We start from the raw sequence: 22468 nt of genomic DNA on the forward strand, positions 1-22468 counted from the left end.
TGTTGGTGTACCGCCCACCTTGCTGCCCAACAGCTTCCCTAGCTGAGCTGACAGAGATAGTCTCGGAGGTGTTGTTGAGGTCCCCCAAACTTGTGGTGTTGGATATCAACGTTCATGCCGAGACTGTCTTATCTGGAGCGGCTCAGGACTTCATGGCCTCCATGACAACCATGGGGCTGTCTCAATTTGTTACTGGCCCAACGCATGTGTCGGGTCACACTCTTGATTTGATCTTCGCCACTGGTCATGGAGATGGTGATCTGGAGGTGGGGTATTTTTCATCTACTCCATTGTCATGGACAGATCACCGCCTGCTGAGTTTTAGACTTACGACGACTCTTTCCCTCTGCAAGGGTGGGGGACCTATTAAGTTGGTCCGCTCCCGGAGGCTTATGGATCCTATGGGTTTTCAGAGGGTTCTGGGAGTTTTTCCAGCTGATAGTACTGGCACTCCTGCTGAGGCCTTGGTCGAACTGTGGAATACAGAGATGGCCCAGGCTATCGACACGATCGCTCCCGCGCGCCCTCTTTGATGCAGAGCTCATACAGCTCCGTGGTGTACCCCAGAGCTGAGAGTGATGAAGCAAGAGAGAAGGAGGCTGGAGTGCAGATGGAGACGAACTCCAGACGGATGCAGTTATGCTTTGGTAAGTGCCTCTACTAAGTCATACATAAAAGCGGTAAGGGCGGCGAAGAAGTCCTACTTCACTGCCTCTATCAAGACATCTCTCTGCCGCCCAGCAGAGCTTTTTAGGGTTGTACGAGGACTCTTACATTCTGGTCCTCAAGATACCATTGAAACATCTGAAGCTCGCTGTAACGACATTGCAGGGCACTTCCAAAATAAAATCGCATGTATCCGTAGGGACCTAGACTCTGATGTTACGACAGATGAATCCATTGAAGTGTCCAGAACACGGTCTTGTCTTTCATTATTGGATGAGTTTCAGTTGGTGCAGCTTGAGGAAGTGGACAAGGTGCTTGGAATGGTGCGGGCGACCACGTCTGCTCTAGATCCTTGTCCATCTTGGCTGGTCAAGGCTAGCAGGACTGGTACCACCGGCTGGGCCAAGGAAGTGATAAATGCCTCCTTGAGTGAGGGAGTAGTCCCTAGTAGCCTCAAGGAGGCAGTAGCGAGACCTCTTTTGAAGAAACCTTCCTTAGACCCAGATAACTTGAACAATTATAGACCGGTGGCAAATATCCCCTTTTTGGGCAAGGTTCTGGAGCGGGTGGTTGCCAATCAGCTCCAGGTGCTCTTGGATGAGACCGATTATCTGGATCTGTTTCAATCTGGTTTTAGGCCTGGTTTTGGCACTGAAACAGCCTTGGTCGCCCTGTACGATGACCTCTGTCGGGAGAGGGACAGAGGGAGTGTGACTCTGTTGATTCTCCTTGATCTCTCAGCGGCGTTTGATACCATCGACCATGGTATCCTTCTGGGGAGACTCGCGGAGTTGAGAGTTGGAGGCGCTGCTTGGCAGTGGTTCCGCTCCTACTTGGCGGATCGTCGCCAGAAGGTAGTACTTGGGGAACATTGCTCGACACCTTGGACTCTCCATTGTGGAGTCCCTCAGGGGTCGATTTTGTCCCCCATGCTTTTTAACATCTACATGCAGCCTCTGGGTGCCATCATCAGGAGTTTTGGAGTGCGTTGCCACCAGTACGCTGATGACACGCAGCTCTATTTCTCCTTTTCATCTTCTACAGGTGAGTCTGTGGATGTGCTGAATCATTGCCTGACCGCGATAATGGACTGGATGAGAGCTAATAAACTGAGACTCAATCCAGACAAGACTGAGACACTGTTGGTGAGTGCCTCACCTGCCCAGATGGTGGATGTTCACCCTGTTCTAGATGGGGTCACACTCCCCTTGAAGGAACAGGTTCGTAGTCTGGGAGTTCTTTTCGATCCTTCCTTGTCTCTTGAGGCGCAAGTGGCCTCGGTGGCAAGGAATGCGTTCTACCACCTTCGGTTGGTAGACCAGCTACGCCCCTATCTGGACAGGGATGACCTCCCCTCAGTTGTTCATGCTCTGGTAACTTCTAGGCTGGATTACTGTAATGCGCTCTACGTAGGGCTGCCCTTGAAGACAGTTCAGAAGCTTCAGCTAGTGCAAAACGCAGCAGCCAGACTGCTGACGAGGACCAGCCGGTCAGCACATATAACACCTGTTCTGGCCTGTTTGCACTGGCTACCTATTTGTTTCCGAGCCAGATTCAAGGTGCTGGTTTTGACCTATAAAGCCTTACACGGCGTGGGACTGCAATATCTTGTGGAACGCCTCTCCCGCTATGAACCTACCCGGTCACTTCGCTCAGCATCTAAGGCCCTCCTCCGGGTACCAACCCATTGAGAAGCCCGGAGGACAGTTACTCGATCTAGGGCCTTTTCTGTAGTGGCCCCCAAACTGTGGAACAGCCTCCCCGAAGAAGTACACCTGGCGCCTACGCTTCTATCTTTTCAGCGCCAGGTTAAGACCTGGCTATGCTCCCAGGCATTTTAAGCGTTTATGTTATAATTTAATTTTTTTATTTTTTATTTTTTTGTTTAGTTGCTGCTTGTGTTTATTGTTTGTTGTCTGATTTTATTGTTGATATTTTGTATTTTAACCTTTTTGTACACCGCCCAGAGAGCCACTCGCTATGGGCGGTCTATAAATGCAACAAACAAATAAATAAATAAATAAAATATATTACGGTCATGTCCATAAGCACCAGGAGGGTAGTCGCCCAGGGGATCTTAGTCCCTCTGCTTTTTTGGGAGCAGGGTCCCTATGTCTCCAAGCATCCTACAGTCAGCATGAAAAGAGAGTGTGTTAGTCACTGAGAAGAGTCTTCTAATAAGCTTCCTTGCCTTTTCTGCAGATTGGAGCCAATCAGAGTGAAAGGAGGTGAGTCAGCCACTGAGAAGACTCTTCTCAGTTGCTAATGCTCTCCACTTTCATGCTGATTGGCTCCTAGAGATGTTTGTTGTTGTGAGAGAATGCATTAACAAAGATCTCATTCTTAATCCAGGAGCAAAAAAGGGTGTATGTGGCTGCAACTATCATGAAGGGACTCAGCACTTCTGAATTTTCTACTAAACAACTGATAAATATCTATGTAACTTTGTGTCTGGAGACTTATTATTAAGAATCACTTTCCATAATTGTAAAGAGTTGTGTCCACACGCATGCATCCCAGGCACCTAAATGAGGAGTGAGAGCAGCATAGGGACGTAAGCAGATGTCTTATACCAGGGGTTCCCAAACTTTTCTTCTACATAGACCACTTGAAAATTGCTGAGGGTCTGAAAGTATCTGAAAATTTACTATGGGCATAATTAACTCCCATTAGTGATAAGAGCAAGAATTTGGGCTGTGCGTATGATATTGTAATTTAAAGATGTAATTTTAATTTTGCTAGTTGTTTATGTCACTACTATTGCCACTACATTCAGTGATATAAGGGAATTACGATTTACGAGTAACATTAGTACAAAAAACATTCCTAAGGATTCTGTATGCTCTGGTACGGGAGGAGGTCCATGGGGGTGACACCATGAGTTACCGCACTGGGTGACACCAACCCTAGTGACGCCACTGCCCTACATTCCTAAGATGTGGAAGGGGCCTACCCCATCCCCCTTGACACACCAAGAGGTAAACCATAAGGAGCCCTTGAGACTGATGGGTATCCTTCAATGGATCAGGACCTCTCAGGAAGGGAGTGGAGTACAGACACAGAGGCAGAAAAGTGAGGACCACCTCCATAATGACTATTCCGAACAGTCAATTACATTCTCCTGCTGAGAAGAGTCTGCACTGCTTTAAGACCTGAGGGCCTGGTGACAGACCGAAGCACCTCAGTGGAGCCAAGGTCCTCAGCACAGGAACAAGATCACCCCATCACCGCAGTCTCTATGCCTGGGCCAGTATGCTAGAATGCTCTAGCCAAATGGGGCTCCCCCAGTGCTCCTGTAGGATGAGGTCACAGGCCAACAGGCTCTAATCAATCAAAGCAGATTTCATGGAGCTCCTACAAGTCCCGAACGTGGATGGCCCAGTCCTTAGTCTTGTCTCAAGATCTCTCCTTCCCAAGCAAGGCGAAACACAGCTCAGGGATCCACGGAATGCTGACTGGACTACACTCTATGAAGGTCCCACAAATCAAATGCTAATTCTTTTAGAACATCCTGGACAGCTTCATCCTTTGCCAGATCCTCACTGGTCCGGCTGGACAATCTGCTGGATAACCCTAACCAGGATCCAGAGTGGGTCAGAAAGTCCCTACTAAAGCTCCAGAAGACAGCCTCCTTTATAGCAGATTCCACACTACATGCTTCTCACATCACAGCTACATCCATGGCTGCCAACGTTGTAGCACATCACACACACCGTCTGAAACATTGGGACACAGATAACATGACAAAACAAACCTCACCACTAAACCTTTTGCTGGAGGTAAGCTGTTTGGTGATGAGACCCTTCAGGAGATTTTTGTACACCCAAAAGAAAAAAAGAAACCTTATAGGGCTACTACAAGGCGGTAGAACAAGCATGTCTCGAGAAGGTACACTCCATAAAGTTCATATCACTCCTTTTGATGCAGGAGACCAGCAGCAAGAGGCTGGGAGTACAGAACCATCTCTTGCTAAGCCTGGTATCAGCGTAGGGCACAACATAACCAGGGTGGCAGACCGGTTAACCCGACTTGCACACCCAAGACGGGTGGCCAGCTCCAGCAACATTTATACCATGGAAACCAGGGGCCAGCTGCTTCAGTTTGCCCCTGCCTGGAGAACCATCAAGGTGGATGCCTGGGTGCTCAACTCAATTACCAGGGGCTACTCCATAGAATTCTGCAATTCTCCAGTCCACAGATTCCTACTGCCTCCGAGATCCAAGGTTCCAGAGAAAAGACGCATCATATTTGCAGCACCTGAAGAATATCTACGCCATAGAAATTGCTTCCTCCACTTTCTGTAAGAAAAAGTTATTTCCAACACGAGTTAGGAATTTCTTGGCGGGGCCATGTTTGGCAGAATTTGTCTCCCAACAGATATTGGGGTAGTTGAAGTCACCCATTACTACTACCTCATGCCTGTTCAAAACATTGGCAATTTGCTTTACAAAAGTTTCATCCTCATCTTCTTGATTTGGTGGTCGGTAGTAGACTCCAACTATCATGTTCTTTTTATTCCTTGCCCTATGTATTTTAATCCAGATACCTTTGGTGGAGCTACCATGCTCACTCCCCTGTATTCTGTACAGAGATCTATATTTTTAACATATAACGTGACTGTGCCTCCCTTCCTATCCCTTCTAGCTATTGCTAGTCGGGCGGTGTAAAAGTCTAATAAATAAATATAAAATAAATAAATATTCTTTTTGAACGAATTATATCCTTCAATCACTGTATTCTAGTCATGGGAGTCATCCCACCCAGTTATACCTATCAAGTCGTATAAATGCCGCTGTATTAAGAGTCCAAGTTCATCCTCTTTATTTCCTATACTCTGAGCATTACAGACATGGAAGACCATGTGATTTACAGCCTGGGTACATTTTTATGAAGATTATTACTAGGACCCATTAGATCCATTTCCTCAGTTCCTCTTACTGTGCACAAGCCTTTGTTAGTCGTTACCGCCAAGTTTATGTCTCCCTCCCCTTAGGTTGCAGTTTAAAGCTCTCCTGATAAATTTCTACATGCTGTGGCCAAACCCATTCTTCCCAGTACTTGTGAAGTGCAACCCCTCACTTGGCAGCAGTCTATCTTCTAGGAAGTGAAGAACAGGAGTCCTGTTGGAGGGAGGGCAGGGCTGGTGACTCATTGAAGGGGAGGGAGGAAGTGCTGATGATCTGTGGGAGAAGAGAGAGCACTGGTGACCCATAGGGGGAGGGAGGGGAGTGGTAGAGTGCTGGTGACCTGTGGGAGGAGGGAGATGGAGGGAGCACTGATGAAGCATGTGAGGGGGAGGGAGGGGTGGTGACCCATTTGAGTGGAGGGAAGGAGAGCATTGGCAAACCAATTTGAAGTTGGGTGGCTGGGACAGAGTAGGGATTCTGTTGGTGTACCGCCCACCCCGCTGCTCAACAGTCTCCCTTCCTGAGCTAGCCGGGGTGGTCTTGGGGTTGGGGTTGGTGTCCCCACGGCTTGTGGTATTGGGTGACTTCAACTTCCATGCTGAGACCACTCTGTCAGGAGTGGCTTAGGACTTCATGGCCTCCATGACAACCATGGGTCTGTCCCGAGTATTATCTGGCCCCACTCACGCTGCTGGCCACACTTTGGACCTTGTTTTCTGTGTTGGTTGGGATGATGGTGATCTTGGTGTGGAGGAACTTTCTGTAGTTCCATTGTCATGGACAGATCATGACCTGGTTGAGTTTAGACTCACTGGGACTCAGAACCTCTGCAGGGCTGGGGGACCAATTAGGATGGTCCACCCCAGGAGGCTGATGGATTTGGATGGTTTCATGATGGCTCTTGGGGATTTTCCTGTCACCTCGGCAGGCGATTCTGTCAAAGCCCTGGTTGACCTCTGGAATGGGGAAATGGTCAGGGCGGTGGACACGATCACCCCTGAGCTTCCCCTCTCACAGAGTGGAGCCAAACCAGCTTCCTGGTTTACCAGGGAGCTGGCGGTGATGAAACTAATAAGATGTGGACTAGAGCTACATTGGCAGAAGACTCAGAGAGAGTCTAACCAAACACCAGCTAGAGCCTATTTGAAGGCCTACTCCATGACAGTGCGGGCAAAGAAGAAACTTTTCTTTTCTGCCACCATTGCATCTGTTGGGAGCCGTCCAGCGGAGCTGTTTTGAGTGCTCAGGGATCTTTTACATTCTGGCCCCCGAGAGGGTAATATAGACCACTCAATAGCCCGCTGTCAAGAATTTGCATGGAACTTTGCAGATAAAGTCACTCAGATTCACTCCAACTTGGATGCTAAAATTGATACAGTCTCAGGGGATGTAACTTTGGCTCCTCCTTGTCCAATAACAATGGATTCTTTTCAATTTGTACAGCCCGAGGATGTGGACAAGATCCTTGGAGAGGTGAGAGCCACCACATGTTTGCTAGACCCTTGCCCTTCCTGGCTCATCAAAAGTGCCAGAGGGGGACTGGGCGAGTGGGTGAGGGGAGAGGTAAATGCCTCTTTACAACAAGGCAGAATGTCAATGTGCCTAAAAGAGGCAGTTGTAAGGCCTTTGTTGAAAAAGCCCTCCCTGGATCCCTCTATAATTGGCAATTATCGGCCAGTCTCCAACATTCCATTTCTGGGCAAGGTAATAGAGTCTGTGGTGGCCTCCCAGCTGCAGAGATTATTGGATGGAACGGATTATCTGGACCCATTTTAGTCTGGTTTCAGACCTGGCTATGGGACAGAGATGGCTTTGGTCACCTTGGTGGATGACCTTCTCAGAGAGCTGGACAGGAGAATTGTGTCCCTGTTGGTTCTACTGGACCTCTCAGCGGCTTTCGATACCATTGACCATGGTATCCTTCTGGGCCACCTTGCTGGGATGGGACTTGGGGACACTGTGTTGTGGTGGCTCTGTTCCTTCATCAACGTTAGGCATGTTCAGTTGCTCCCTCAGTCATCTATGTCAGAGTTTGGTGCCACATCTGGGAGTTTTTGCAAACATGTTTTTCTCTAGTCATTTACCTGCACATGGAGTTAGAGGAGATGCTTCTTCCCCTTATAATTATCAAAATCATAGTGATTTTTTTTCATCTTCTCACCAAAGCTCCAAGGATTTGTCCACAGATTGCCTTTGAGACCACTAAAATAAAGATCAGAATTGAGAGCAACATGAGGTGACGTCTTGCATCTGAGACAGAAAGGACGGAAGCATAATCATCTCCTGTGCCATTGAGAGGATGGGCTGAGATTTAGGGCAGCTGAGGACAATCATCTGGGTGTGAGGATGTCTTCCATCTCCTTCAAGTGTGAAGTCTTCACTGGGCTCCATTAGCACTAGGAACGCCTTGCAGAAAGTTTTGCTTCATCCAATAATTATTCAGGTTAGTCGCGGGGAAGCAGTCACAAGGGAGGAGGCTGTTCCAGGCAGACACAGGGATGGTGGTGCTGCTGTTGCTGCTGCTGCAAGTGCCCAATGCAAACTGTTGGATGCTGAAAGGGAAATGCCCCTTGACTCTGGAGAGGGATCAGATAGACCCACTCAATTATTACAGGCCAGGAGACCACTTCATTGGCGGGGTCCTCTCTGCCACACAAGCTTTCTTTCATCAACATGGCTTCAAGAAGTCACCATTGACCAGCTTTCAACGGTAAGTCATTTTATCAGGATGGATAAAAAGCCTGCTGCTCCACTCACTATTGCTTATTATTATCCTCAATGACCAGCCTTTTCCCTGCTCCTATTAAATCCTTGTACTGTTTTGTCTTGGGGGGGGGACTTTGTGGATGCATCATTGCTCAGGAACCATTGACTGTGTAACCTACCTTTTCAGGTGCTCTGTTTTCAACTGTAACTGACAGCAACACAGGACAAGAATATCTTTCTGCCATAAATTTAAAGTACGGGGGGAAATCAGCTTTTCTCATAAGTCCTGTGAACAGTCCCTGGCCTGTGGCTAAAGTGGTTCTTTCTTGCTTTTGCAAGTGCCAAAGCCCAGAACACCCCCAACCACCCGCATTGCCCCAATCAATCTCTCCAACAGCAACCTATTAAATCAGTAAATGATGTGCAGTTGCAGCTTTTCTGCAGTAAATCTACTATAAAATTCAGAAGCCTATCAGCCATTCAAACGTTTTCAAAGAAGGAAATAGTTATAACTTCCAGATGACCTTTTTATTGAGTGCTCATTCTGCTTTGTTTGCATTAAATAATGTTGCATAAAACATATTTTTATCCAACATTTTCCAGTGCATTTCCCCCATCACTTTTTTCTTGAAAGAGGCTTTACTCTGCAATGGTCATCGAGCAGCTGGAGGCAAGTGAATTGCTTTCACTTGGATTCCTGCAATGAGCAAGGAGTTGGACTCGATGACCTGATTGGCTCCTTCCAACTCTACTATTATATGATTCTGTGAATTAGCAAACTAATGATCAGTGGGGGAGAATGGCAAGAGGGGAGGAAGCCCAGAGAGGTAGCAAGCATTGGGGGAGAGACGTATGTGGGGGTTATGAATATTTTCAATTATTAGAGATAAGGTGTGTGATTTTAGGTTGTACATGTGACTGCATTTCTCTCTGTGTGTATTCCTCTTCTTCTAGGTATTATTTTTATGTTTATTTATTACTTTCCCTTCACCTAATGGTCCCACGGCACGTTACAGCAGTTAAAATGCATCCTTAAAATCAATTACAAACACCTTAAAGTCACAACATAAAAGAAATAAGGTGTGTCCTAAAAATATACATCTCAGGTGTCACCTGATCTGCAGTCTGTGATAATACAGGAATTCAGAGCAGACTTCTTCCATGTTGGGTCCCCAGATGTTCTTCGACTACAGCTCACACCAGCCCCAGACATCTTGGCCAATGGTCAGAGATGATGGGAGTTGTAGTCCACAAATATCTGGGGAGCCAATGGGGAGGAACTCTGGATACGGAGCATATGGGAGTCGGACACAGGGGCCAAGACAATGGAATGTCAGGAATATGGAATGGTGGAAATAGACATGCAAAAAGAGTACTTCACAGGTCTGTAAAACCATGTCAAAACCTGAAAACTGAATCTCATATATTCAATGAATGCAGGCAATATGCATATTTTTTCAGGAAAGGAGCAACAAGATACTGGCAGACCCTCTCCTTCTTGTTTGCCATTCAGGAGATCAACAAGAATCCCAGGATCTTACCCAACATCACCCTGGGCTACAGCATCCATGAGAACTTTTTTCATGGAAGGGTGACATACGATGCTTTGTTAGACCTCCTGTCTACTGGGGAGGCGAATGTTCCAAACTACAGCTGTGGAAGATGGAATAACTTGCTAGCTGTTCTTGAAGGATCTGACTCTGAAACCTCCATCCAGATTTCAAGCTTATTGGCCACCTATAAAATCCCCCAGGTAGGAATGGAGAAGGAGTGTGGTACTTGCTGGCTGAGCTGAGTTCCAGTTTGCAATCTCTGCTGGGAATTCAAAAAGTGAGTGGGGTGGATGGTAAGTGAGACTGGAGACAGATAATCAGAGATTGGAAGATTACTTTTAAAAAGTAATAAATTACAGTTACAGTTCGATGCCCCCCAAAAAGTAGTAATTACCGTTACAATTACAATTGCTCTGAAAGTAACTGATTACTTTACTTTCCCTCAAAAGTAATTGCTACAATTACATTTTAGTAACTTTTTTAAAAAATAAATTGCCTACAAGGTGCTGGCCTTGGCTGCTGCACATCTAAGTAGCCTAAAACAACATTAAAAATAAGCACACACAAACATAGAGGGTAGTAGAATATTTTTTTTATCCATAAGATTAACAGAATGGCATAAAAGAATCTCACATCCCCTCACCCCACCCCCAGAAATGATGATACCCCAACACACATATTTTTTGTATATATATATGTCGGTGTGTGCGTATAGAGATCATACAAGTAAGAAATTCTAGGGTCGCATAGATCAGTAAATAAGCCAGGCCAGGCAAGTTTCTTGTAAGAGTCTTTACTGACAAAAAGCTAAACACAGTTCTCTCTCTCCAAAATGACTTTTCCCCCACACCACAGCTCTGCAAGTTCCTGCTTATCTACTTGCCTGCCAGCTGCTGACCTTGGCAAACCTGGCGCTCTGTCCTGCTCTGCTTAACCCGTTTATTGCAGGTTTCCTTCACTCACTCAAAATCCCTGTCTGTGAGTCTCACAGCTTGCTTTACTGAACAACAGCCCCCACCTGAGACTCACAGATTCCAAAACTACATGTTCATTGTTACATTTATATAACCTTAACATTTCATTACAATACATTTCAGTACATGTTTTTCTTACAGTGTCTATTTACATTTACATTTCAGTTTATTGTTCTTTATTCATACAGGTTTACAGAGTTTTGTTCACTGTTATTTGATAACACTCATTTATATTTCATTCTTCAATACAGTATTTCCACATGAGATCCATTGTTTCTTTGTCTATTGGACCTTCTTTTTCCCATTCTACAGGATATTCATCTGTCTCATCATTCTTTTGTGTAACATTAAATGTGAATCTCTGAGGTGGTTTTCCTTTCGTTTTTCTTTCTGACCGTCTAACAGTATCTATTTCCATTTCTTCCTCACTCTCAATTTTACTTGGTCCTGCACCTGTGTCTGCACTTGTTCCTGCACTAGTACCTGGCACCTCTTTATCTTGCATTGCCATGTCTTCACTCCTCAGTCTTTTCACAGTACGTTTGCCACTTTGAATTAAGTCAGTCAATGCGGTTCTTAATGGTATTTGATGCCCAAAAGGAACATCTGCTGCTTCCTGCTTGCTTGCACCATCAAGTATTACTGTTTGACTGTCTCTCCAAGGTTTATCTATCACCTTTATGCTTCTACTTAACACCACTTGTTGTTTCTCAGGCAACCAAATTCTATAATATGAATTCTGAAATCCCAAAATACGACCTGCCTGAGCCCTTGAAGCTTATTTACCATGTCTTTTCTGTTTTGACACATGCACCCAGCATTTTGCTCCAAAATGCTCTATGTGTTTTACCCTGGGTTTTCTTCCAGTCAGTTTCTCATATGGAGACATGCCTATTACTCTGTGCACAAGGCGGTTCTGAATGTAAACAGTGTATAGAATACATTCACCCCAATAGGTGTTATTCATATCTGCATCAGCTAGCATGGCTCTCATTGAATCCTGCAGTGACCGGTTCCTCCTCTCTGCAGTTCCATTGGAGGATGGGCTGAAGGGAGCAGTGAGACTTTGTATTATTCCCTTCTTTTCCAAATATGTTTTAAATGAATTACTGGTAAATTCCCCACCTTGATCTGATTTGATATTTTTGATGACAACCCCATATTGTGTCTCTGTTCTCTGTATAAATGCCTTTAATTTATCTTCTGCTTCACTTTTCTTTTTCAATAAGAATACATGTGTAAATCTGGAAAAATCATCTACAATCACTAAATAGAATCTTGCCCCACCTTTTGAACACTGGAAAGGTCCAGCCAAATCCACATGTATGAGCTGATAGGGTTTAGTGGTAGTACTTTCACAGCTCTTATTTATAGGAGTCACAGTCATTTTTGTTTTATAGCATAGCTCACATTCATCCACATGCTCACAATGCATTAGTTCCAAATCTTGACTATGCTTTGGAGTATTTTTCACTTTCTCAAAATGTGCATGCCCTAATTTTCTGTGCCATTCATGTATGCAGTTTTCGTGTTTGTTTTTATTTACTCCTATCCAGGCACACGTGGGTTTATCAAGCTTGCTCTCTACCAAAAACATTTGGTTCTGTAATTTCCCTTGCATACAGATTTCACCATCTTTTCTCACAAAACATCTATCCCCTTCAAATGTAATTTTACAACCTATTTGAGCTAGTTTTCGTACCGATAGAATGTTATATTTTAAACCAGAAACTAATAACACATCTGTCAATATAGTTCCCAAATTACATAACCTGAGCGTGCCTCTTGCAATAGCGTCCTGAGTCGATCCGTCAGCCAGATAAATCTTCTCTTGCACTGGCTTTGATGTGTAAAATAAACTAGAGTCTGTGATTAGGCAATTAGACGCTCCGCTGTCTAACAGCCATTTAGAGTTAATCAGTTTATTGTCCTCCTTAGCAATAAAGTTCACGCTTGTTCTCTGACGTCCGAAGTCCCTGTTATTTCTCTTCTTACTTAAACAATGTCTCTGTATATGTCCTCGGGACCCACAAAAATAACATATTTTATTCTCTTGCCTGTTTCTTTGATATTGATGTTGTTGTACAGTCTCAGTCTCTTTTAATTCAGTCTTCTTACACTCTTGTCTCCTATTCCATTCTTGTTGAAGTTTTTGTTCTACAAAGTCCAAATTTAAATTTCCGTCTGGTAAAGTTTCTAAGCTCGAGACCATTACATCCCATTTTCGATCAAATGAAGATAACAGTATATAGACCATCTGAATGTCACTATGGTGCACTCCTCTTTCTTGAAGTTCAGCAAATAATCTATGAAATTCAGCCAGATGCTCTGTCATAGTCACTTCATCTGTAAAACGCATCTGATAAAGTTTCCGTGCTAAACACAGCCGGCTCCCTGCAGTTTGCTGCACATGAGCGGCCCTTAGCTTCTCCCACATTTGATTAGCTGTTGGCTCATTACTCACCAGCAACAGTTGTGAATCAGACAGCCCCAGAGTAATAAAAGCCTTCGCTTTCTCATCTTTCTTCAACCACGCTGCTGAAGGAGCTGCCGGAGGGGGGTTTTCTACGACATCATTCAAATCTTCTTTAATCAGAACTGCTCTCATTCTCCATTTCCAGCTGGAGTAGTTTACAGCATTCAGTCTCTCCATCGGCATCCCGGATAACAGGTTTACAGCCATGTTGTCCACTCTTACTTGCCTCTTTCTCGCACTTTCTTTTCTCTGCAGCAACAGCACTCGAACCCCTTACTTTGTATGATAAGCTGGGCCCATAACCCCTGTCGGTGTGTGCGTATAGAGATCATACAAGTAAGAAATTCTAGGGTCGCATAGATCAGTAAATAAGCCAGGCCAGGCAAGTTTCTTGTAAGAGTCTTTACTGACAAAAAGCTAAACACAGTTCTCTCTCTCCAAAATGACTTTTCCCCCACACCAGAGCTCTGCAAGTTCCTGCTTATCTACTTGCCCACCAGCTGCTGACCTTGGCAAACCTGGCGCTCTGTCCTGCTCTGCTTAACCTGTTTATTGCAGGTTTCCTTCACTCACTCAAAATCCCTGTCTGTGAGTCTCACAGCTTGCTTTACTGAACAACAATATATTGCCTCCAGCTCTTTTCTTCTTCCACTCCTGTCAATTTTTAAACAATTGTTTTCTCCATGCTGTCTTGCTCTCCACCTCCTCCCTCGTTGCCTCTTAAGCACCCATAGAGCATGAAGGAAGAACAATGCTGCACAGAAGCCCAATTTGAAGCACATGATTTTTATTCACAAATCAGAGGAGCAGATTTCCCCTGCTCCCCCCCCCCAAGTAATGCACAAAAGTAATGCTGGAAACATTACAATTACTCCTCAAAAGAAATGAAGATACTACTTGTTCTATTACCAGCAAAATGTAATGAAGTTACCCACTCGTTACTCAAAAAACTAATAAATTACAAGTAATTCATTACTTGTAACTAGTTACTTCCAAGCTCTGCAGATAATAATGTTTGAAAGAATACTGCAAGTGGTTTTGATATGAAAGAAACAAATGGGGCCTTCATCTCAAACAAAACAAGCCAACATTCTTTTTTCTGTTGCTAGGTCAGTTATGCTTTTGTCTCTCATGTTCTGAGTGATAAGACCCAGTTCCCTTTTTTCTACCGGGTGGTCCCCAACGAAGAAGCCCAGTACCCAGGGATTGTCAAGCTGCTCCTGCACTTCAGATGGACGTTCATTGGTCTCATTGCTTTTGACACCGACAACGGAGAGCGGTTCATGAAGACCTTGACACCTCTGCTCCTCAGGAGTGGCATTTGTGTTGCTATCTCAGAAACCTTCCCACGATTGAATAAGAATAAAATAAAGGTCAATCCTCTTCCATTCCAAAAGTGGGAACAACTTCATGTATTTGTTTACTGTGTAGAGACTAATTCTGTCATACTGGGAATAATAATCATAGAAAAAATATTTCACCAGGCCATAAAATCCATTGAAGGGAAAGTCTTGATCACAACAGCTATGTGGGACATCTCCTTGGACATAATCTATGACAGGTTATATTTCCAAAATATCCATGGTATTTTTTCCTTCTTTATTGAGACAAATAAGAAGACAAAACATGTGGATTTTCTACCCTTCTTCTCTGCTATCAAGGAGTTTGGGAAGAAAGCTTTTAATTGTTCCTACTTAAAGCATGCATTGTCAGCAAAAGGTTGGATAAGATGCAGACAGAGAGAGAAACTGATGGATATGCTGCCCCAAGATGATCTGGAAAGAGTCCTTTCCGTAGACAGTTACAGGATTTACAACACTGTCCACGCCGTGGCATGGGCCTTAGATGTCGCTAATTCATCTACATCTAAATGGAGGGTGAAGGACAGGCTGGAAGTTCAAAGGCTACAGCCATGGCAGGTATTTTCTTTCCTATCACAGACATTCTGCTGAACATGACAATCAATTGTAGAATTCTAGAATCATTGACTTGGAATTAGAATCTGAGAAAATGTGAAATGTAGTAGGGAGGTGAAATTTTGTAAACCCAGTTGTGAAACTGCTTGCTGTTCACACGTTATGCCCTCTTGGAGGACACAGCCCCTATCCACACCCTTTGCCTGCAGTGGGCCATTTGGAGCAAGTCCTTTGGGCAATGGAAGTGGCATTGCGCAGGCTCTCTCTAAGCCTTTGTGTCTCCGGTCTGAATTTGACACCTACTTAGCTGCAGTATTTAAAATCTTTCTCCCTCCTCCAGGCTTATTGGAATTTACTTTTGAGTAGACATGGTTAGGATTGTACTGCACATGATCTTTAACTGACAGTTTGCTGACCTTTAAAAATGAAATGACTGCCCTGGCTTTCTACCTGAGAGAAAGGGCAGGCCAAGCTCTGAAGCTGTTTTTATTTCTTCCCAAACCACTGAAGCAGGAAGAGAGCATTCAGATATGAAATAAGGTGCCTTGAAACTTTTTTTTTTTTAAAAAAATGCACAGCTACTTGAGTCTGCAACCAGCTCCAGGTCAGAGAGATATAAGCAGAATAGGGGGCAGAATGGACATACAGTCTTACTTTAAATGTTGTTCTTTTCTCTCCTATTCTAGCTCCATCCTTTCCTGGGAAACTCCCAGTTTTACAATTTTTCCATTGACAACGTACATTTGGATGAGAATGGGGAACTGGCAGCCAACTTAGATGTTGTGAACTGGGTGGTGTTCCCGAATAAGTCCGTCCTCTGGGTGAAGTTTGGGAGTTTATGCAGACAGGGACTCCCAGGCCTACAGCTCACCATCAACCAGGAGGCCATTGTGTGGCCCAAATGGCTCAACCAGGTGGGGTTTCATTTCATGGTATTTCCCATCCCTTAAGCTCTGATAAGTGTATCATGCTCTGTGCGGGGAGATTTTCAAATGCCTGTCAACTCCATTGTTCAACAGTTCTTCAAGATCTCAGACAGAGGTCTTCCCCCAGCTCTGCTAACAAGCTGTGCATCAAAGCTACTGCATAGCAGTGAGTTCCTGTAGAAGTGTATTCATTAGAATGCACGTTGGGTTATGAGGAAGACAGACAAATTAATTTCTACATTTGAGGTGCCACAACAAAGGAGGCCTAGTCCTGCATTACCATATAGTGCACTCTGCTTCAAGCATCACCTGAAGCTCAAGTGACAATGCAGTTTGTTCAGTTTCATAGGTTTAATCTTAGTTATAAGCTTCAAGTTCAAATCTGTGATGAGGCCACATTTGGAATGCTGTGTACAGTTCTGCTCACTTCACCTCAAAAAGGATATTGTAGAGTTGGAAAACTTTCAGAAAATGGCAACCGGAATGATCAAAGGGATGGAGCGACTCTCCTTTGAGGAAAGGTTGAAGCATTTGGGGCTTTTTACTTTAGAGAAAAGTCAAGTAAGAGGTGAAATAATAGAAGTGTATAAAATTATTCATGGCATGGAAGAAGTGGACAGAGGATTTTTTTTTCTTCCTCATCACACTAGAACACTTGAGCATCTAGATACTAGAACTTGTGGGCATCTAGTGAAGCTGACTATTGGAAGATTCAGGACAAACAAAATGCTTTTTCACACAGCTCATAGTCAAACTGGAATTTTCTTCCACAAGAGGCAGTGACGGCCACCGGCTTGGATGTCTTTAAAAGGGGATTAGACAAATTCATGGAGAAAGAGACTACCAATGGCTACTAGTTGTAATGGCTATGCTGTGCCACCATAGGCAGAGGCAATATGATTCCAAATGCCAGTTGCTGGAAAGTGCAGGAGGGGAGTGTTCTTTGCACTCAAGTCCTGCTTGCAGGCATCTGGTTGGCCACAGCAAGGACAGGAAGCTGGACTAGATGGGCCACTGGCCTGATCCAGCAGGCTCTTAAGTTAAACCTGTGACTGGAGGTCCCCATAGCTAAAACATACAGTGTTTCACTTAATTCTCCTTGTCTCTGTGGTTAGACCCTGCCTCCTTCCAGGTGTGTGAAAAGCTGCCGCCCCGGATTCGTCAAGATGGTTCAGGAAGGGAAGCCACTTTGCTGCTACAACTGCCTTCCCTGCGCGGAAGGGACCGTCTCCACTCTGGAAGGTGGGTGACTCCAGAGGAAAGAGGCACCCTTGGAAAAGAGGGGTGGAAATGACTTTTTAATGGGAAATTTGGAACTACCCAATGGTATGTGATGATCATTCACATGCAAAGTGCACCCCACTTCAACACCCTTGTGCATTTTCCTTTTGTGTGCATGTATGCTTTGATACTTAGTCACATTCCATGACATTTAGAAGTCTTCATAGAGTGGGAAACTATCCTTCAGACTGGGAATCTGACAGCAGTAATGCAGAAAAGTGCTAGCCAAACTTCATGAAAGAGGCATCATGACCAACATGTTTTCAGGCACAAATGACACATACAGCTTTGTCCTAATTAGCAGTTGCAGCTGGTAACATTTTCACTTTTATAACCTTGCTACTTTCATCACAATAGGACTTGTATGGGACTTATTTAGGAAATAATATCATTCCCACTCTAAATGGGGGCACATTTGCCTTCACCTCCCTCGCTTTGGAATGGAGATGAAAGTGGTTTATTCCACTGGGGGGGAGTAAAGCCACATGGCCTCACTGGCCAATCAGGTGGGTGGCAGTTTTAGAAGCAGCTCCACCTCCAACTCTCCCTCTTTGCATCTTTGGTTGCATCCTCCTCTCACCCTTTTAGTATGGGCTTTACTAGTTGCCATTTAGGTGCTAGGTAGGGATTTTTTTGTATCCCTCTTGTTTGGCTGGCTCCGTACTGTGGGGCTTAATACAGTTGGCTCTTGGATTGGTGGGTTGATTGCCTGCTGGCATGAAGTCAGGACAGGTGAACTGGTTGGTGGGTTAAATTAGGTACTCTGGGGCATTATGGGGTCAGGGACACCCTCTAGGGATGTTCCAGTGCCTGGGGGGAATCAGAGGGGTATACCTTGGGTAAATGCCAGCACAGCAGGGCCCAGGTGCATGGGTGGTCACATATCCAGGGGGCTGGAGGGATGTTTTCTCCCTAGAGTTAGACTGAACTTCACCTGCCTGGACAGTTTGAATTCGGTTGAAGTTGGTTAAATTTGGCTGATTTGGCCTTCAGGTTCTCCAAAATTTTGTTATGTTTAAATAAATATAACATAAGTCCAGTGTTTATGTCCAAGTCTTCCTTTTGACTGTGGGGGCAAATACACATGTGCAGAATGCCATTGTCTCCTCACTAAAATAACAAACAAAAACACCCCACCAGTTATTATCTGCACATAGGGTTGCCATCCATACTCCACATCTATGGAGAGGGAGAGACCTTCTATTTAAGAGGGGCAAAGCTTGAATTTCAGACCAGACTGACTTCATGGCTCTTATTTTGAAATTAAGCAGAACCACATGTATTCATTATACCTATGCATTTATTGCCAAAAAAATGAAACACACACAAACTTAGGAACAATTGCATGAAGTTGTGCAAAAGAGGGCAAACTGCACTGTGGTGCCTAACATGTGGAATACATTCCCTGTTGACATCATGTGAGCACAAATTGTGGGGTGTTTTAACTACCAATTGAAGACATACCTTGTTTCCATCTTAATACCAGTTCCTGACCACTTAGGTCATCGGCAATGATTTTGCTAGTAGTATTGATTTTTATTCATTCTTTTTAATTATGTTAACTGCTTTGGCATTTCTTTCTGTAAATGACAAGATGTAAAGATGATATATGTTAGATATTATGTTCTTTGCAGATGCAGAGCATTGTACCAAATGCCCTCAAGATCAATATCCAAACAAACCCAAAGATCATTGTATCCCCAAGAGGATCACCTTCCTGGCGTATGAAGAACGTTTGGGGATCCTCCTAGCTTCCTTGGCCATATTTTTGTCTATAACTACATGTTTTGTGTTAGGAATTTTCATTAAATTTGTAGAAACTCCAATAGTCAAAGCCAACAACAGGGAGCTCTCCTACATCCTCCTCGTCTCCCTTCTGCTTTCCTTTTTGTCCTCCTTCCTCTTCATTGGACAGCCAAGCAAAGTGACCTGTCTTCTCCGACAAACAGCCTTCAGCATCATCTTCTCAGTTGCTGTCTCTTCTGTCTTGGCAAAAACCATCACTGTGGTGCTGGCCTTCTTGGCCACAAAGCCAGGGAACAGGGTGAGGAGATGGCTGGGAAAGGGTCTGGCCAACTCCATTCTCATTTTCTGTTCCAATATCCAAGTTGTCATCTGCACCATCTGGCTGGGGATATCACCCCCATTCCCAGACTCAGACCTGTCTTTGCAGCCTGGAGAGATCATTCTGCAATGCAATGAGGGGTCTGTCACTATATTTTATCTTTCCCTTGGCTACATGGGCCTCCTGGCTGCCATCTGCTTCACAGTGGCTTTCCTGGCCAGGAAGCTGCCTGGGGCCTTCAATGAAGCCAAACTGATCACCTTCAGCATGCTGGTCTTCTGCAGTGTTTGGGTCTCCTTTGTGCCCACCTACCTGAGCACGAAGGGGAAATACATGGTCGCCGTGCAGGTCTTCTCCATCTTGGCCTCCAGTGCTGGGCTTCTGGGCTGCATCTTCATTCCCAAATGCTACATTATTGTCCTGAGGCCTGATCTAAATACAAAGGACTACTTAACAACAAAAACAGAAACCTGATTCTTATGAAACTTTTTTTCACATGCTTCTTTGAGCAAGCACAGTGTGAAATGTCTTCAGTGTTTATGTGAAATTATTCTGCAGGAGGCACTGTTATCTGTGGCTCTCTTTGTTGTGACTCAGCTAGGGAGGGAAGGGTTTGAAGTGCCAGACTCGGACATTGAGGATGGTGGAGAAGATCTGGGGGAGGGGACTAGTAGTGGGGATAAATCACAGAGCACACAAAGCCCAGTCCCTGACATCTCGTTCCCCCTGATCCTGCCCCCCCAGTTGCTGTGCGACCAGACCTGCCAGAGACTGTCCCTGGAAAGACCCCTATGTTGGACACACCTCCAGTTGTGCCTGATGTTTCCCAGCCAGGCACCCCACAGGGCCCCATGGCCAACCAAATTGAGCACCCATCACTCTCAGAGGGGGACACTGAGAGCCAGCCTGTGACATCCTTCCCTGGCACCACCTGTGTCACTCTCACTCATGGCTACCAGCAGTCAGGATTTAATTTTACGTCTCTCCACTCTAGCACAGATCTCAAAAGATCCCCCTGCTAAGCCACACTACCCAACACTCTGTGTATCCAATATAACCTCTAGACCATGCCTTAGTCTCTTCCTGGTTATTTTGATACCTTGTGTCTCTGTGTATAAGTAATTCCCAACCCCCCTGAAGCCTCTTGCCTATGAAGCTCACAGCTCTGGGTTGCTCTGTGATTCTGGATGTTGTTACAATATCTCTTCCTTCACTGCTGCCACCATTTGATACTATTTCTTCTTCAGCCTTGGTTACTCTGCCTCCCCCCTGGTCTGTGCACCCCAGCTGACGAATCAGGCCTTAAGTAAACTAAGAAAATATTTATTGATAACACTAAGAATAGCAAGATTACTTATAGATTTCATTGACAAGCATATGGTTTCATATATGTTTCTCTTATGTTCCTAATTCCTACTATTTGCCTCAGAACTCCCAATCCAATTTCTCAACAGCCACCTCTTACTCTCCACATCAACCTCCCTGTCCACAACCACCCTTTCCAACCCACCGTCCAACACCCACCATCCCACAACCCACTGTCCAACACCCACCATCCAACAACCAACCCAACTCAACTGTCATCCTCTAATTTATACCTTCAGCCATTCAAACACACAGCCAGTCATCACCCAGCATTCTACAGGCCATGTACTTCCCCTTCTCACTCACTCCACTTACCATATTTCCTATAATAAACCTGCACTTACCATATTTACATTACATTCACATACAGGAACATCACACAGCCCCCTTCACCTCACATGCGCTGGAGATAGAAGCAGGAGATTCAACAGTCCTTAAGGAGTAGCCAGCAGATTCACGCAAAAGCCAAGCCTTCTTAAGAAGGCACAGGGGTGTGTGTTTGTTGCTGAGTCAATGTCAGAGCACTGCGGAGCCATGCTTAGAATTGGTCAGGGCAAAGTTCGTAGAAAGCATAGTTAGGTTGATGAGTTGCAAAACTTTTGATATACTGTTACTTTAATAAAAAGAGAAAAATTAACAGAACCGAGTGCATCTCAGTTCCTCAACTTTGAGTAGGACAGCTTGACACAGCCACAATGTTCTTCCTCTGATGCCCCCGTGACTGAAGAGATGGAACCGAGTGGCAGAGCAGGGGAGGACCTTCATCAAGCCCTCTAAACTTTGCTAACTGAAGTTCAGAGCCTTCTCACTGAAACCCAGTCTCTAACAGCCAAGAACCAAGCCTTGTGCCTTCATATGACTCAGCTGGTGACCCAGGGAATCCCCACACAACAAGTGCAGGGGGGTGACAGCCCCAGCCAGCACCCTGAAGCGAACCTCCCATGGGAATGCCAGCCCAGTATGGGGAGGAGAGTCTAGCAATTCTCCATGTTCCTAGCCCAGTGTGAACTGTATATGCGTGTGCGACAGTCAGAATTCCTCAATGATGACTTGAAGGTGGCATTCATCATCAGCCTCTTGGAAGAAGCTGTCCTGTGGGCCACACTGTTGTTGCTCCAAAATGACCCTGTCTTGACCCAGTATGCCGCCTTTGTTAATGCCATGTCCAAGATCTTTCAAGACCCCCAGCGGAAAGAAACCACATCCTGCCAACTGGGCAGCCTGAAGCAGGGGAAAAACTCTGTTGGAACTTACTCTAACGCCCTTTGCATCCTGTCCCAAGAAACAGACTTTAATGACTTTGGACTTATTTGTATTTGTATCACCAAGGGCTCAGTTCAGAGGTCCAGGATGTGCTGGCCCAAGCCCCACAATGGAGCACAGTTGCAGAAATGGTCCAAGTGTGCCTGCAGATAGACAGCTGGCTTGAAGGTTGCTGTAAGGCTGAGTCAGCTCGATCCCAGCTCCCCATACTGCTTCTTCGCACCCACTTTTCTCTTGACATGGGAACATCATTGTCTTCGGGGGTGGAGCCCATGCAGATAGGGGTGCACGCCAATGCTTGACAGAGGCGGAGATGGAAAAGCGTTGAAAGGAGGGGCTGGAACCTGACCAAGTCCTGCCCAGCCAGGTC

The 22468-nt window shown here is 45.1% G+C and overlaps 1 protein-coding gene across 1 annotated transcript; it reads left to right on the forward strand.

The window, feature by feature from the left end:
• Window positions 1–4541: 4541 nt before the first annotated feature.
• Window positions 4542–22251, forward strand: LOC133379042 (vomeronasal type-2 receptor 26-like). The gene is made up of 9 exons (XM_061613650.1): window positions 4542–4966; window positions 8017–8283; window positions 9741–10032; window positions 14392–15201; window positions 15885–16112; window positions 17240–17366; window positions 19040–19743; window positions 20029–20140; window positions 21833–22251. The coding sequence occupies exons 1-9, from the start codon at window positions 4542–4544 to the stop codon at window positions 22249–22251; spliced, it is 3384 nt and encodes a 1127-aa protein (XP_061469634.1).
• Window positions 22252–22468: the final 217 nt, after the last annotated feature.

Source organism: Rhineura floridana, chromosome 3 (assembly GCF_030035675.1).
Source record: "Rhineura floridana isolate rRhiFlo1 chromosome 3, rRhiFlo1.hap2, whole genome shotgun sequence".
Classification (NCBI taxonomy): Eukaryota; Metazoa; Chordata; class Lepidosauria; order Squamata; family Rhineuridae; genus Rhineura; species Rhineura floridana.

What these genes read in the sequence shown, in the direction of transcription:
- LOC133379042 (XM_061613650.1), top strand. Translation starts at nt 4,542, where the DNA reads ATGTCTCGAGAAGGTACACTCCATAAAGTTCATATCACTCCTTTTGAT. An exon ending in AATTGCTTCCTCCACTTTCT is followed by an intron (nt 4,967 to 8,016) that starts GTAAGAAAAAGT and finishes ATAATTATTCAG; the next exon opens with GTTAGTCGCGGGGAAGCAGT. An exon ending in TGATCACCTTCAGCATGCTG is followed by an intron (nt 19,744 to 20,028) that starts GTCTTCTGCAGT and finishes ATTATTCTGCAG; the next exon opens with GAGGCACTGTTATCTGTGGC.